This window comes from Perca flavescens, chromosome 13, assembly GCF_004354835.1.
Source record: "Perca flavescens isolate YP-PL-M2 chromosome 13, PFLA_1.0, whole genome shotgun sequence".
NCBI lineage: Eukaryota > Metazoa > Chordata > Actinopteri > Perciformes > Percidae > Perca > Perca flavescens.
In genome coordinates this window covers 35374498-35391997 of record NC_041343.1, presented here as the reverse complement: position 1 = coordinate 35391997, position 17500 = coordinate 35374498, and the positions used below count along the sequence as shown (strand labels likewise).

The following is a 17500-nucleotide window of genomic DNA, read 5'->3' as shown; positions in this document are numbered from 1 at the left end:
ATGACCACAGAGACCCCAAACGACCAGATAGAAACAGAAATGACCAATAAGAGACACATACACGACTACAAAGAGACAAAATCCCAGAGAGCGTAATATTTTCTTGAGGAAGGATGTCTAAACCTCCCGCCAAATACACACAACTTAGTCTTCCACAAAGCTAAAGGGAACCCTGCAAACGTTGCTATGACAACAAACAGCATCCAATCAGCAGTGGCAGAACCAAGCAGTCAAAAACTAAAAACAACTTGTCAAAAAAGCAGCATACTGAATTATGCCGAGAAGTCTAGATGCAGATATTGCAGAGAGATAAGTGGAGTAAAGTGAAAGTGTGTCTGCAGGCCGGGATGATCCGGACGGGTCAGGAGGAGTTCTTCATCGAGCCGTTGGATCGCCGGAGGACAGGAAGAGAAGAAGAAGAGGAAGAGGAAGAAGAAGAAGAAGGAGGAAGACAGCACATCGTTTATCGCTCCTCAGCCATCATTAACAAACACTCGGCCAATCAAACAGCAGCTGACTTCCTGCTAGGTGAGTTCAGAGTTCTACATAGCTCCCCCTCTCAAAGTGATCAATGCTTCTTCACCAACAGACCACATATTATATTCCTAACATAGAAGTATTTTAAACTAAAGCGCTGTAACGTGAACGTGTCTATAGTGTCAAGAAGATCCAATCAGAGCAGCAGTTGCTGGTTGTGTTTAGCTGCTACAGACCTCTGGGACGCCGGCTACCAGCAGCAGGTGTTTAGCTGCCAACAGGTGACTGTGAGCCGGGTCAGGCACCGCCAGATGACTGTGGAGTTTAGACAGGAAAAGGTTTCCGTCATGCGATGACAGTTAAGTTTAGGCATTGTGGGGAATTCAGTCTAAAATAAGGCCCTGAGGGCTGTCAAATCTGACTCCAATTTATTAATTCCCGCGCCTTCTTACATCAGATTTCAGTTTGCCAGAACACAAGGATAAATCTGGGACAAAGAGTTCAGTTAAGGAAGTTTACTGAAGTCCAGCATTTAAAGGAGAATTCCGGCCAATTTTTACATTAATCTTGATCGCTATAAATATGCAAGTACAGTCGATAGAAAAAAAACGAGCCGAATCGGCGCTGTCAACACGGAGTAGCAGGGCGAGCTAGCCACCAGCAGGATAGAGACAGGGTAGGTGAATTTAAACCATGTCTGAGTTGAAAACGCATCTTGGTGTCACGTAAGGGCCCTGTTCATGTTGCACAGACATTTTAATTGCACACTGTTTTGTTCTGCCTGGTTGCACTGGATTGTTGTGGTCTGCAGAAGCGCAGATAACTCTCTTTTATCCACATTTTAATGTGTCTTTTAAGAGGCACAAAGGCACTCTAAAACTTCCCCCGATAACTGCTGTTTTAGCTGAGTGGAAGCTCGTAGACGTAGCTGCAGCTACTACAGTACCGATTTAGCTTGTTTTTTCTTCTATCGACTGTACTCACATATTTACAATCAAGATTAACGTAAAAATTCTCCTTTAAGTTTACAACACGTAAACGTGTGGGTGCACAAAAAGATCCTAAGTTTCCCTGACCGCAGACAAAAGTATCTGGTGTTCAGGTTCACTTAGTCTCTCTCACGTTGTGAACATCCCTAATCCTTCATCTTCTCCCTGAGGGCATCATCCTCTCTGTCTCCGGGCAGATTCTTCAGTTCTCACACACACAAACACACACACACACACACACACACACACACACACACACACACACACACACACAGACACACACACACACACACACACACACAAACACACACACACACACACACACACACAGAGACACACACACACACACACACACAAACACACACACACACACACACACACACACACACACACACACACACACACACACACACACACACACACACACACACACACACACACACACACACAGACACACACACACACACACACACACACACACACACACACACACACACACACACACACACACACACACACACACACACACACACACACACACACACACACACACACACACACACACACACACACACACACACACACACACACACACACACACACACACACACACACACACACACACACACACACACACACACACACACACACACACACACACACACACACACACACACACACACACACACACACACACACACACACACACACACACACACACACACACACACACACACACACACACACACACACACACACACACACACACACACACACACACACACACACACACACACACACACACACACACACACACACACACACACACACACACACACACACACACACACACACACACTCAGACACACACAAAGACACACACACACACACACCCTTACACACTGAGCCCCCCCCTGCCGTTCCACCTCTCCGTCTGCTACAGAGAAACTGTTCCTAACGTACACTTTACATTCCTGAACTATAATGTAATCAGAGATTGAGCTAGCCATCTTGTCCTGGTCTGTACATGTGCAGTGAGTTGTAACCACGTCTCACGACTCATACAGTATAAACTTTTATACTGACAATAACACATCTAGATCATAGAAATATTTCTACAGCACCAACACGACTCGTTAAGTTTAAAACCCTCCTGAGGAACAAACGAAGGTTTCCTGAGGTTTAGATTTAGATTTAGATTTAGATTTAGATTTAGATTTCGCCGTGAAGTGAACTCAGCTCTCCGTCTTGAACACGCTGTGTTTGATATTTAGATGTTCGGGTTTAGGTCGGGCTCGGTCACATCAGCGTGATAAGGCATTGAACATTTTAAATTTAAAACAGCTTATTATGTAGGTGTGTGCCTGTGTTAACGTGTGCTTGTTGCCCCGTGTGAGCTGATGACCTCATCTGTTGACATTTCTGAATACCTTCCTACAGCTGATTAATAAAAGCTCTCACACAAACAAACACACCTACAGGTGTCATTACTACGAGAACAGATGAGATTTTAACTGTCGGGCTCGGACAGGAAAATGTGTCCCGATCCGCACTCGAGTTGACATCACATTGTGATATTTCATTCAGAGATTATTTTTCTCTTGATACTGAATTTCATAAATAAGTGTTTTGGCATGGCTGGCTCTATATGGTTGTATTGGAAGTTGTATATTCACTAATCACACCCTGGATGCTCCGATACCAGTGTTGTAAAAACCTCCAATTACGCCTACAATGCTGGAGTCTGGTTGGGCGAGTCCTGCCAGGGCCGGCCCGTGTTTTAGGCAGAGGCTCGGGGTGCTGGTGGTCCAGATGAGTACAGAAAAGATAAAGATAGTGGGAGAAAAATGCAGAAAAAAGCATCAAAAACGTTGAAGGAAACAACAATAATGTTGGAAAAAGCAACAAAAAATTGATGAAATAAGTGTATCGGATCAGTACTCAGATAAACAACGTTAAAATATAATCCTATAATCACAGAATGATTGTTTTCTGATCATCATGTTCACAGCTGATCATCTTAGTTAAAGAGACTGAAAAACGCTGCTTTTAACACAAATGTGTCTTTTTTTATGTTTTTGTCTCTTTTTTTCAACACATTCTCATGAACAGCTTTGTATGACATCATACAATAAGTTATGCACACTAAAACGTATGACATCATATGAAACCAAGGAGACTGGTGGCTGGTCACGTGACATCGGCTACAGAGCGAGGGGCAGTTGCCGCTACAGATCTTGTTAAAATATAAAAATATATAAATATGTCTTCAACACTTTGTGCAGGAGATGTTTCTCTAATTGCATGTTGAGATGTTATGATTGGAGGTATGTATGTAATGTATATTTAGTTGTGTGGGTGCCGAGAGGGTTCCAGTCTCTTAGTTCACATTATAAACAAATCAAGTGTTTGGTTTTCACAGTTTAGATCCTTTAACATCTCTGCACACGGAAAGAATCAAACTGGAAACACGCAAAGGTCCAGGAAACTTGGCAGAGGCCACCGGAGATTTACTACACACACAAACACACACACACAGACACACACACACACACACACAAACACACACACACACACACACACACACACACACACACACACAGACACACACAGACACACACACAGTCTCAATCACACACAGTCACACACACACACACATGGCTGCGACGTGGCAGTGGGAGTTTGAGATTTTGGGATGTTTTGAGGTTTTTGAGGGTTTAAACTCTGAGTTGACGGATCGTTCAGATCCTGAATCGTTCGTCCTCTCGGCCGGTTGCTGAAATCAGTAGTTTTTTTTTTCCAAACAGCGTTGGCCAATCAGAGCGGAGAGTTTTCTTTAACCTCAGATCAACCCTACTGAGCCTGCGGCGCTGCAGCGTGACCTCAGAGAGTCTGATGTCATCGTATTCACAGCAGATGTTTTTATAAAGTCTCCACTCGGAAACACAGCGTTTATATAACCCAGAAATGTTCCATCATAACCTGAAACACACACAGACACACACACACACACACACACACACTCCATCACAGTCCAACATTCCTGTCTTTCACTCATCTGCATGGACTTCATTTTCTTTCTTCTTCACCCTAAAACTAAAGATGTCTCTCACTGCTGTCAAAACACAAGTTGGTCTTTTTGCATCACAGATAGTTTTTCCTGTGAGTTTAAAAGTCTTAGATAAGAGTTTCTATTGGTGGGTTAGAGAAGAGTTTCTATTGGTGGGTTAGAGAAGAGTTTCTATTGGTGGGTTAGAGAAGAGTTTCTATTGGTGGGTTAGAGAAGAGTTTCTATTGGTGGGTTAGATAAGAGTTTTTATTGGTGGGTTAGAGAAGAGTTTCTATTGGTGGGTTGGAGAAGCGTTTCTATTGGTGGCTTAGATAAGAGTTTCTATTGGTGGGTTAGAGAAGAGTTTCTATTGGTGGGTTTGACTGGGCTGTAGCTCTGCTCAGTGTCTCATCAACTAAAGATAATCCCAGTAACTGCAGTAATCCCAGTAACTGCAGTAGTCCCAGTAACTGCAGTAATCCCAGTAACTGCAGTAATCCTACTAACTGCAGTAATCCCACTAACTGCAGTAATCCCAGTAATTGCAGTAATCCCAGTAATTGCAGTAATCCCAGTAACTGCAGTAATCCCAGTAATTGCAGTAATCCCAGTGCAGTAATCCCAGTAACTGCAGTAATCCCAGTAATCCCAGTAATTGCAGTAATCCCAGTAACTGCAGTAATCCCAGTAATTGCAGTAATCCCAGTAACTGCAGTAATCCCAGTAATTGCAGTAGTCCCAGTAACTGCAGTAATCCCAGTAACTGCAGTAATCCTACTAACTGCAGTAATCCCACTAACTGCAGTAATCCCAGTAATTGCAGTAATCCCAGTAATTGCAGTAATCCCAGTAACTGCAGTAATCCCAGTAATTGCAGTAATCCCAGTGCAGTAATCCCAGTAACTGCAGTAATCCCAGTAATCCCAGTAATTGCAGTAATCCCAGTAACTGCAGTAATCCCAGTAATTGCAGTAATCCCAGTAACTGCAGTAATCCCAGTAATTGCAGTAGTCCCAGTAACTGCAGTTATGCCACCGGCCGTGTTTGTGCCGTGTTTTCATGAAGATATCCGACACCAATACCTTTAGACTCGCCAGCGAAGCTTTTAGGGCACCTTCACCCTTAGAACCCAAAGGCCGGTTCCTTTACCTAGTGTGATGGCTCCGTACCGGTACGCTAACGCATGCCTCTGGCACGCTGAGAATCAATGTGACCTGTAAACGTTCCTGGGTCTGGTTCTTACCTAACAGACAGACTGGAGTCATAGTCAGAGAGTCCTGCAACGTAACGACGTGAGCGTGCTCCGGCCCTGAATGGTTTATAGCAGTGTGAGGCCAGCGGGGGAGAGGGGACAATCATGCTCGGCCATGGTTCAACTGGGCCAAGTTTGAGTACACCCTTAGACTCACAAGGAAAACTCTAAGGACCCGCCACAGCGCAATATATATATATATATATATATATATATATATATATATATATATATATATATATATATATGAGCACCTTAAAGAGCTTCTGGTCCTCTGTTAGGGTCTCTGAACTTGACCTAGGTCTGTTGTGTCTGTCTCCAGGTCCTCTGTTAGGGTCTCTGAACTTGACCCAGAAGGTGTCGGGGTCCAGATCCAGACCAGCTCGGCGCCGGCGCTACGCTGAAGAGGCTGAACTGTTAAACATCGAGGTGAATGATGGTTCTGAGGCCGAGGAGGATCAGCTGATGAACGGAGAGTCTACTGAGCTCGTTAACTTGTCTTGTCCTCCGCCAGGTCCTGTTAGCCGTGGATTACTCTGTTCTTCTCTTCCACGGACGAGACCACATTCAGAAATACCTGCTGACATTCATGAACATAGTGAGTACAGACATGGGGTTTAACTCAGAGGGAAGAGACAGACAGGCAGACAGGGAGACAGACAGACAGGGAGACACAGGACAGACAGACAGACAGACAGACTGACAGACAGGAAGAGAAGGACAGACAGACAGACAGACAGACAGGAAGAGAAGGACAGACAGACAGGGAGGGAGACAGGGAGAGAGGGACAGACAGACAGACAGACAGAGAGAAACAGGACAGACAGACGTGAGCCTAGTGTCATCTTTAAAAAGACTTAACTCTATTAACTGTTGTATGAGTGTGTATTTTAACAGAAATTCCATAAGTCCATAGAATTTGATTCACAGTTGTATTTCTGTTTATTTACATTTTCAATTGCATTATGGGATCTTTTATTTGTGCTCTGACAACTAGTAGTGAGATCACAAAACCATTATCCTAAATTATAAACCAGCGCTTGGATTAGCAAGAGTCAAAAGCACCAAAAAAAGAGTCGTACGAGCCATAAAAGTGTCTGAAACGTTTCGATGAAATAGCTTGTGATGCTGCTGAACATGGTGAGGAAGGTTAGTTTAAATGATGTTGCCTCGGTAACGAGGAGTGGAGAGTCTGCTTTTATCTTTAGAAGGATGAGCTCATCGTCTCCAAATCCACAGAGCTCATGTAGACCAGATGGTCCGGTTTAAGGTTTCTCTTTCTGTTCCAGGTTAACGAGATCTATCAGCATCATTCTCTGGGCGCCAACATCAACGTTGTTCTGGTCAAAATCATCATGTTGTCTCCATCCAAGGTACTGAACGCAGACTCCTCAAAGTCCAAACCATCAGCATCAGAATCAGCATCAGAATCAGCATCAGCATCAGCATCAGAATCAGCATCAGCATCAGAATCAGAATCAGCATCAGCATCAGAATCAGAATCAGAATCAGAATCAGCATCAGCATCAGCATCAGCATCAGAATCAGAATCAGCATCAGAATCAGAATCAGCATCAGAATCAGAATCAGCATCAGCATCAGCATCAGCATCAGAATCAGAATCAGCATCAGAATCAGAATCAGCATCAGCATCAGAATCAGCATCAGAATCAGAATCAGCATCAGAATCAGAATCAGCATCAGCATCAGCATCAGAATCAGAATCAGCATCAGAATCAGAAGCAGCATCAGAATCAGAATCAGCATCAGCATCAGAATCAGCATCAGAATCAGCATCAGCATCAGCATCAGAATCAGAATCAGCATCAGCATCAGAATCAGAATCAGCATCAGAATCAGAATCAGCATCAGAATCAGCATCAGAATCAGCATCAGCATCAGAATCAGAATCAGCATCAGCATCAGCATTTATTTCCATAGTAAGTCACACTTACGTGGAATTGTCCTTGGTGCAAACATACACAAACAAACATATTGAAAATAAACAATAAATACAGAAACATAGGAACATACTGTATATACAAACTTGCCGTCCACACCAATAACCATAACAAGGTGAGCATCCACACTCCTGAACGATAACGTTCTGCCAACAGCGACATCAAACACACACGGCACGCTCCAGCTGATAGTACCTAATATACAGCTGACCTTGTGATGTCACATTACAGGAATGTCTGTAGTAATGTCCTATAGCCTGTATTCTTGGGTTCTGGTACATTTTAGGAACCAAAACAGTGTTCTGGCGGTCCCTGGGGGGTAGAACCCGCTTCCTTTTCTGGGTAATAGCGGCGCACAGCGCTGCATGGCGCCGGGGGTCAGAGTAGGAGGTCAGATCTGCATGTCCAGAAGAGAAACAGAGACAGTATGATGATAATGTCCAAAAACACAAGATTCTCTCACAGTGAATCTGAATTATCAGTTACAAAGTGCTGATGTTTAAAATACTAAAACACAGAGAGCTGAAGGATCGGAGCCCCGTAGCGATTAGGAAAAGTCCTGTCACACCACTACTGCTGTGAAAACCAATCTCTCCATGTTGTAAACTCAGATGGATTCTGATTGGCTGCCAGTGTCTCTATCGTTCATCAGATCTCTCTGAAAGTGATCCTGACGATATCGTTCTCCAGCGTTGTTGTCGTGGGCTCCACCGTCCACGGAGTTCCAACAGTTTTGTCCCTCGTGATGTCTTCCCGTCTATCTGCAACTTTATGTTTTTCTGGGTCGAAATTTCAACATTTTCTTTTTCTTTTTCTCAACGTTTTTGTAGAGTTTATTCCAATGTTTTTGTCACCTTTTTGGTGTTGTTTTAATGATGATTTTGTCACTTTTTTTAACAAGTTTTTGTCACCTTTGGCAATGTTTTTGATGTTTTTTTGGTCCCTTTTTTCAGCGTTTCTAAAAAACAACGTTCTCTTGTCATAGTTCTGATATAGAAAGTTTTGGTTAACGGGTCAGATTTGACCCAAGGAAACAGGAGGGATAAAACTCTAGATGTATAGTTCTGGTTCTGGGTGTGGACGGCCCGTAAACATGATCTCAGATCTTTAGAAGCTGCGTGGTGGGTAAAGTGTGGTCCATCAGTCCCAGGAGCTGATCTCAGTGGGGAACGCCCAGAAGAGTTTGGAGAACGTCTGTGGATGGTCCTACCTGCAGCAGAGAGACCAGAGCCACGCCCAGCAGCACGACCACGCCATCTACCTCACCAGGCAGGAGTTCGGGCCCTCGGGCATGCAGGGTACTACTCAGAATACTACCTTTAATACTACACATACTCCTACTAACACCGTACAGGGTACTACTCAGAATACTACCTTTAATACTACACATACTCCTACTAACACTGTACAGGGTACTACTCAGAATACTACCTGTAATACTACACATACTCTACTAACACCATCTACTGGTCCATGGTAGATGCTAGATCACCCGTTAGACGTGTCAACATCAACATGATCATACTGCACAGGCATTAATACTCAGCATACTATATATATATATATATATATATATATATATATATATATATATATATATATATATATATGTGCAGTGTTTTTTGTTTCCTACACACTGTTGGTTAACGATGTTGTTAATAATTTCTCCCCAACAGATCCCATTTCTTGTGGAACAGTTGTGTAGCCTGGTGTAGAAGCATGTATTGGTGGTTTATAGGCACTATGCTCTATTACAGTCAGTCTGCTGCTGTAATGCATCCACGCAGGTCTGACCCCTGACCCCTGACCCCTGACCTGTGGGGCTCTCTCTCTGCAGGTTATGCTCCAGTTACAGGAATGTGTCACTTGCATCGGAGCTGTGTTCTGGTCTTTGAAGACGGGTTTTCCTCAGCCTTCGTAGCGGCTCATGAAACAGGACACGTGTGAGACACAAACACACACACACACACACACACACACACACACACAGAGACACACACACACACACACACACACACACACACACACACACACACACACACACACACACACACACACACACACACACACACACACACACACACACACACACACACACAGACACAGACACACACACAAACACACACACTTTAAATATCTCCATATTTACAGAACTACATCAGAATAACTCTCAGACTCACAGCTGCTGACTGTGTCTGTCTGCCTGCCTGTCTGTCTGTCTGTCTGTCTGTCTGTCTGTCTGTCTGTCTGCCTGCCTGTCTGTCTGTCTGTCTGTCTGTCTGTCTGTCTGCCTGCCTGTCTGTCTGTCTGTCTGTCTGTCTGCCTGTCTGTCTGTCTGTCTGCCTGTCTCTCAGCTTAGGGATGGAGCATGATGGCGAGGCTAATGACTGTGAAGACGACGTGCCGTTGGGCAGCATCATGTCTCCGAGGGTCCAGGCCACCTTCCACAGATACCACTGGTCCCGCTGCAGCTGGACCGAGCTGCACAAGTACCTGCAGTCAGTACTGCACACTACACTACACACTACACACTATACTACACTACACACTACACTACACACTACACACTACACTACACACTACACACTACACTACACACTACGCTATCCAATCCAATCCAACTTTATTTGTAAAGCCCATTTAAAACCACCAGGTTGACCAACGTGCTGGACATTGACATAATTATAAACATGCGAGAAACAAAACAAACATTTAAAACAAATAGACTAGAAAAATAAAAAGCAGAATACAACTCTCAAGCAGGTTTGAAAGCCAATGAATAAAAGTGAGTTTTAAGTCATGATTTAAAAATATGAATGCTGGGGCCAATCTTATAATCCGATGGCAATTTATTCCAAAGCCTTGGGGCCACGACTGAGAACGCTCGATCTCCCCTATTTTTGAGCCACGTTCTAGGGACAACAAGGAGGAGCTGGTCAGCAGACCTTAATGACCTCAGAGGAGCGTGGGGCTTCAGTAGTTCAGCGATATACGCCGGGGCTTGACCATAACGAACAATAGAATATAAAAAATGTAAAATGTATTCTAAAACAAACTGGTAGCCAATGAAGGGAGGCAAGAACAGGTGTAATGTGCTCTCTCGTTTACGAGTTCCGGTAAGGAGTCGAGCGGCTGCTTTTTGAGCCATTTGTAATCAAGAAAGAGAAAGCCTGGTTAATACCTACATATAAAGCATTACAGTAATCTAGGCGAGTTGTGATAAAAGCATGTATAACCCTCTCAAAATCAGTGAAAGATAAAAATGGCTTCAGTTTGGTAAGCAGCCTGAGTTGAAAGACACTAGCTTTTACAACAGAATTGATCTGCTTCTCTAGTTGAAATTCACGGTCCATTTTAACACCGCGGTTAGTTACCATGGACTCGACATAGGGTGTCAGAGGACCCAAGTCTAGTTGGGCACCAAGAGCACTACAGGGTCTAAATATAATGACTTTGGTTTTACTTTCATTAAAATGTAAAAAGTTTAAGGCCATCCAGGCTTTAAAATGTCATAAAAACAATCGAGCAGTCTATTTAGGGAATTATCATCCTTACTTTTATAGGCAAGTAGATCTGTGAGTCATCTGCATAGAAATGGAAACTGATGTTATGCTTCTTTAATATGGAACCAAGGGGAAGCAAATAAAAGGAGAAGAGAATAGGCGCCAAAATAGAAACCTGAGGAACTCCACGTCAGTGGTGCTGCAGGTGAAGTCAAGCCACCGAAACTGACTTTGAACACTTATGCTGTGCACACTTATGCTGTGCAACACTGTGCTCGAGACGGGAGATAAGAACACTGTGGTCAGTGTCGAATGCTGCTGTGAGGTCTAAAAGCATAAGGATTGAAAAATCTCCAGAGTCTGTTGAGATTAAAAGATCATTAAAAACTTTTATAAGTGCAGACTCTGTGCTATGAAATGCTTTAACGCCAGACTGGAACACCTCAAGGATACCATACAGATCTTTAAAAAAAATCTTTAAGCCTTTTCTAAAATCTTGGACAAGTTTAGAGATCGGACAATAATTTGCAAGAACTAAGGTTTCCAGATTTGGCTTTTTGATAAGAGGCTTCACCACTGCCTCTTTAAAACAAAGTGGCACATAACCAGAAGTAAGACTACTGTTAATAATTACTTGGATGTTTGGTCCAATAGTGTGCCATACCTCTTCATTAAGACGGGGTGGGACAATATCAATAGGACAAAATGAAGGTTTTAAATGTGTAACAATATCAGTAAGGGCTGAGAGAGATACAGGCTCAAACTTAGTGAAAACTGCTGCACATACTTTGGAAATGGAAGGGTCAAAGGCTGGAAGTGAAATGCTAGCTCTAATGGTGGTAATGTTTCCACAAAAAAGTGGAGAAATGTTTCACACGCCACAGAAGACTCTCTGCTTTATGGATCGGGGGGTATGAAGAACAGAGTTGATTGTGCTAAAAAGAACATGAGGTTTATGGCAATTTTTTTTCAATAAAATAAAACAGGTATTTAGCCTTTTCAGCTTTAACAATTCTCTGGTAATTACGCCAACTATCCTTTAGGATATCATAAAATACCTGCAGTTTATGTTTTTTCCACTGGCGCTCAGCTTTCCTACACTTTTGCCTTGCAGCTCAAGTTAAGTCTTTTATCCAGGGTTCAGAATTCGGTTTGGAACGCCACGGTTTAAGTGGTGCAATTGTGTCGAGAATATTGCTACAGGTAGATGAAAAAGAGGAAATCAACTCATCTATACCTAGACAAGCGGATTATTCTGTATTCTCCATAACATCATTGAACGCTTCGGAGAATTGGGCCGCAGTGGCAGGTTTAATCATCCTGCGGAGATGAGGCAGAGCGCATTTCTTAACAGTATTAGTGCTGGGAAACGTCAAATAAAACTGGTGCGTGGTCAGAAAATACAGCTTTGTGTATTTCAGTATTTAAAATAGGCAAACTGTGTGACAAAACAAGATCTTATGTGTGGCCATGGATCTGTGTCGGACCACTTACAAACTGTGTGAGGTTAAAAGCATCAGTAAGATTTGACAGCATACATGAAGTTCTGTGTTTCGAAGTTCGATAGATAAGTGCACACAGAACAGGTTGAAATTTGCCCAATTCTAACATTGTTAATTCAAAACTAGAGAATGTAGTCATTGGCAGCTGCCTGCAGTTGTACTTATCCTTAAAAATAATGGCAAGTCCTCCTCGACCAGTAGTCCTCGGTCAGTTAAAATATATGCAGTCAAGCGGTAAAAGTTCAGAAAAAGAGCTGGACTCACCAACGTTCAACCAAGTTTCAGTTACAAACAGGAAATCCAAATTGTTCTGGGAAAAGAGATCCTTCAAAATAAAGGTTTTATTTGCCAGCGATCTAGCGTTGACCAGGGCAGCTCTGCCAGGAGCAGGGGAACATGGCTCAACGACCGAAGATGTCTGTGGTCAAAACCACCTCTACGAGGGTGAGGTGAACGTTGGCGAGGATACTCCATATCTGACCCCATGATCAGTACCAGCCAGGTGCCGGCAGGATCTGAGGCACGCCAGGAAACATACCGATCATGAAGCGAACAGAAATGACGGTTCCAAATGCAGAATAATCCGCTAGGTGAGCGTCAGCTTCACCAGCTGGCCGCTGCCTTTCCCACGGCGTCTAGTGCGTCTTCTCCGGACAGGTGAAGCCGGATCGGGTACGAGGTGAGCAGGTATGTTCAGCAGGAAGGGAGGGAGAAACGTTTGTTGACCACCCAGTCAGACTTCTCCAATACAAGACGGGAATCAAGCAGCGTTTGGCGATCATAAACCAGCAGAGAGTCAATACATTATATAAGCAGTGACACAAACACGGAAATCACAAACAATTTACCCTGCACCAGACAGCTCTGATGCTGATACACCACACACTAAACTACACATTACACATTACACTACACTACACACTACACCCCACACTAAACTACACACTAAACTACTGACTACACCACACACTAAACTACAAACTACACTACACACTACACCACACACTAAACTACACACTAAACTACTGACTACACCACACACTAAACTACACACTAAACTACTGACTACACCACACACTAAACTACACACTAAACTACTGACTACACCACACATTAAACTACACACTAAACTACTGACTACACCACACACTAAACTACACACTAAACTACTGACTACACCAAACACTAAACTACACACTAAACTACTGACTACACCAAACACTAAACTACACACTAAACTACTGACTACACCAAACACTAAACTACACACTAAACTACAACCTCTTTGTGTCTCTTCAGTAAATACGACTGTCTCCGTGACGACCCGTTCCAACACGATTGGCCGGCTCAGCCTCCGTTGCCGGGGTTTCACTACTCCATGGACCAACAGTGTCGCTTCGACTTCGGACCAGGATACAGCCTCTGTACTGCAGTACGTCTGCCTGTCTGTCTCTCTGTCTGTCTACCTGTCTGTCTGCCTGTCTGTCTCTCTGTCTGTCTACCTGTCTGTCTGTCTGTCTGTCTGTCTGTCTTCTCTAAAAGTTCTAAATGGGATCCTTTAACCTGCAGCAGGCGTTAGTTAGCGAGCAGATGTGAGCTGCAGATGTTTCTGAACATCTGTTCAGGATGTTAACTGTTTGATGACATCACACGCAGATCAGCTCTCTTTAATCTGATGACATCATTGTCCATTTCAGTGTGATGACTCATTTCTTTCTGCTTCCTACGGGACGGATTAGCTTGTTTGTGTCCTGACTGTTTTCAGAAAACAGACTTTAATGTTTATTAAGGATTTAGTTTAGTTTAGTCCCATAGATACACAACATAACATAACATACCAAGGGCCTAGGTTTGGTAGGTCTGGTTTTAACCCATGATAACCGGGGATTCTTTGTCCCAAACGGTTCGTTATGGATACCGACTTACCCAGAGAACAACCCTACCAGAGGGACCTGCAGGGTCAACGTTTAGTGGAACATTTCTGATGGTTTTGTCGGATTGTAACCTGTGTTCCCTGTGTAGATTATGTAGATAATTTTATGTAAATTATGTAGATGATGTGTATCATGTAGATGGACTGTTCTTATATAGCACTTTTCTAGTCTTAACGACTACTCAAAACTCTTTAACATGGTACAGGAACCATTCACACACTGTGGCCGAGGCTGCCGTACAAGGAGCCTCCTGCTTATCAGATAATCAGTCACACACATTTACACTCCGATGAGCATCGGGGGCAACTCGGGGTTCAGTGTCTTGCCCAGGGACATGGGACTGCAGGGCCAGGGATTGAACCACCAACCTTCCGATTGGCAGGCAACCGCTCTACCACTGAGCACAGCCACCCCAATGATGTAGATTATGTAGAGTTTGCGTATCATGTGTATTATGTGTATCCTGTGTATTATGTGCAGTACGCGAGCATCGAGCCCTGCAGGCAGCTGTGGTGCAGTGAGTACAGCAACCCGTTCTACTGTAAGACCAAGAAAGGCCCGCCGCTGGACGGGACCAAGTGTGGACCGGGGAAGGTGAGGACGCACTCAGCTCTGACGCTCGCTACACAACAGGAAGCTGGATTTGGCACAGGCAGAAACCTCCACATGCTATATCGGGAATTGCAATGATGTTTTAGGTCATTTTATGGTTGCAAACAGCCATAATATGAAGAAGAAGAAGTTTTAGATCATTCTCGATTTCTTTATTTGAAAGGGACAACGCACATTAATCAACATGAGTACAGAGTCCAACATGTAAATGTGCCAGATTTAGCCACACAGGCTAATTTTCATCTGCAGTCCCTAGCTGCATGTTGATGGCTTAAAGCAATAGATACGCTACAACAATACAACAAATACACATAACACAAGAAAGACATAGACAAGTCACATGACACAACTACTACTCCAGATCAGGACAACTGGCAGGGTGATGGTATCAGAAATACATAACACAAGTATATCATACACTGTAGACACAAGTACAACATAAAAAAGTACCATACACAGTAGACACAAGTACAACATAACACAAGTACCATACACAGTACACACAAGTGAAAATGCATAGACACACATTAGAACGCTTCAATTCAATTTCAATTCAATTTTATTTATAGTATCAAATCATAAAGTTATCTCGAGACACTTTACATATGGAGTAGGTCTAGACCACACACTATAATTTACAGATAGAGTAGGTCTAGACCACACACTATAATTTACAGATAGAGTCTCTATCTGTTAATTATAGAGTGCTCTAGACCACACTTTACATTACATGTCTTTTAGCTTTACCCAAAGCGACTTACAATTGCTACATTAGTCAGAGGTCGCATGCCTCTGCAGTAACTAGAGGTTAAGTGTCTTGCTCAGGGACACATTGGTTGATGTATTGCAGCGGGAATTGAACCCGGGTCTACCACACCAAAGGCATGCGTATATGCCATCACGACTCTATAATTTACAGATAGAGTAGGTCTAGACCACACTATAATTACAGATAGAGTAGGTCTAGACCACACTCTATAATTACAGATAGAGTAGGTCAAGACCACTCTCTATAATTTACAGATAGAGTAGGTCTAGACCACTGTCTATAATTGACAGATAGATTAGGTCTATACCACTCTCTATAATTTACAAATAGAGTAGGTCTAGACCACTCTCTATAATTTACAGATAGAGTAGGTCTAGACCACACTCTATCATTTACAGATAGATTAGGTCTAGACCACTCTATAATTTACAGATAGAGTAGGTCTAGACCACTCTCTATAATTTACAGATAGAGTAGGTAGGGACCACTGTCTATAATTTACAGATAGAGTAGGTCTAGACCACTCTCTATCATTTACAGATAGAGTAGGTCTAGACCACTGTCTATAATTTACAGATGAGTAGGTCTAGACCACACTCTATCATTTACAGATAGAGTAGGTCTAGACCACTCTCTATAATTTACAGATAGAGTAGGTCTAGACCACACTATCATTTACAGATAGAGTAGGTCTAGACCACACTCTGTAATTTACAGATAGAGTAGGTCTAGACCACACTCTATAATTTACAGATAGAGTAGGTCTAGACCACACTCTATAATTTACATAGAACATAATCTATAGAATTTACAAACAATTGCAGTAATTGCCCCAAGAGCAAGCATTCAGTGGGACAGTGGCGAGGAAAAACTTCCTTTTAGTAGTTCATGGCATAACAGTGTAGCAGGACATAGCAGGGCATAGCAGAGCATAGCAGGACGTAGCAGAGCATAGCAGAGCATAGCAGAGCATAGCAGGACGTAGCAGAGCATAGCAGAGCATAGCAGAGCATAGCAGGTGTAGCAGGTGTAGCAGAGCATAGCAGAGCATAGCAGAGCATATCAGAGCATAGCAGGACGTAGCAGAGCATAGCAGAGCATAGCAGGACGTAGCAGAGCATAGCAGAGCATAGCAGGACGTAGCAGAGCATAGCAGAGCATAGCAGAGCATAGCAGGACGTAGCAGAGCATAGCAGAGCATAGCAGAGCATAGCAGGACGTAGCAGAGCATAGCAGAGCATAGCAGAGCATAGCAGGACGTAGCAGAGCATAGCAGAGCATAGCAGAGCATAGCAGGACGTAGCAGAGCATAGCAGAGCATAGCAGAGCATAGCAAGTGTAGCAGGTGTAGCAGGTGTAGCAGAGCATAGCAGGTGTAGCAGGGCGCGCAGCAGGACCACAGTGACAGCTGCAACCATGATTTAGGTGCCACCCTAATCCAAGGAAACACAT

At 43.4% G+C, this 17500-nt stretch overlaps 1 protein-coding gene across 1 annotated transcript in view; it reads left to right on the top strand.

Annotated features, from left to right (window-relative positions):
* adamts2a (ADAM metallopeptidase with thrombospondin type 1 motif, 2a) overlaps positions 1 to 17500 on the top strand; it is a 57463-nt gene that overhangs the window by 13188 nt on the left and 26775 nt on the right. The window contains exons 3-11 of the mRNA XM_028595068.1: positions 342 to 528; positions 6090 to 6196; positions 6282 to 6365; positions 7057 to 7140; positions 8873 to 9026; positions 9566 to 9671; positions 10083 to 10226; positions 14033 to 14165; positions 15148 to 15261. Coding sequence (XP_028450869.1) covers positions 342 to 528; positions 6090 to 6196; positions 6282 to 6365; positions 7057 to 7140; positions 8873 to 9026; positions 9566 to 9671; positions 10083 to 10226; positions 14033 to 14165; positions 15148 to 15261 — 1113 coding nt within the window. The remainder of the gene's footprint in view (positions 1 to 341; positions 529 to 6089; positions 6197 to 6281; positions 6366 to 7056; positions 7141 to 8872; positions 9027 to 9565; positions 9672 to 10082; positions 10227 to 14032; positions 14166 to 15147; positions 15262 to 17500) is intronic.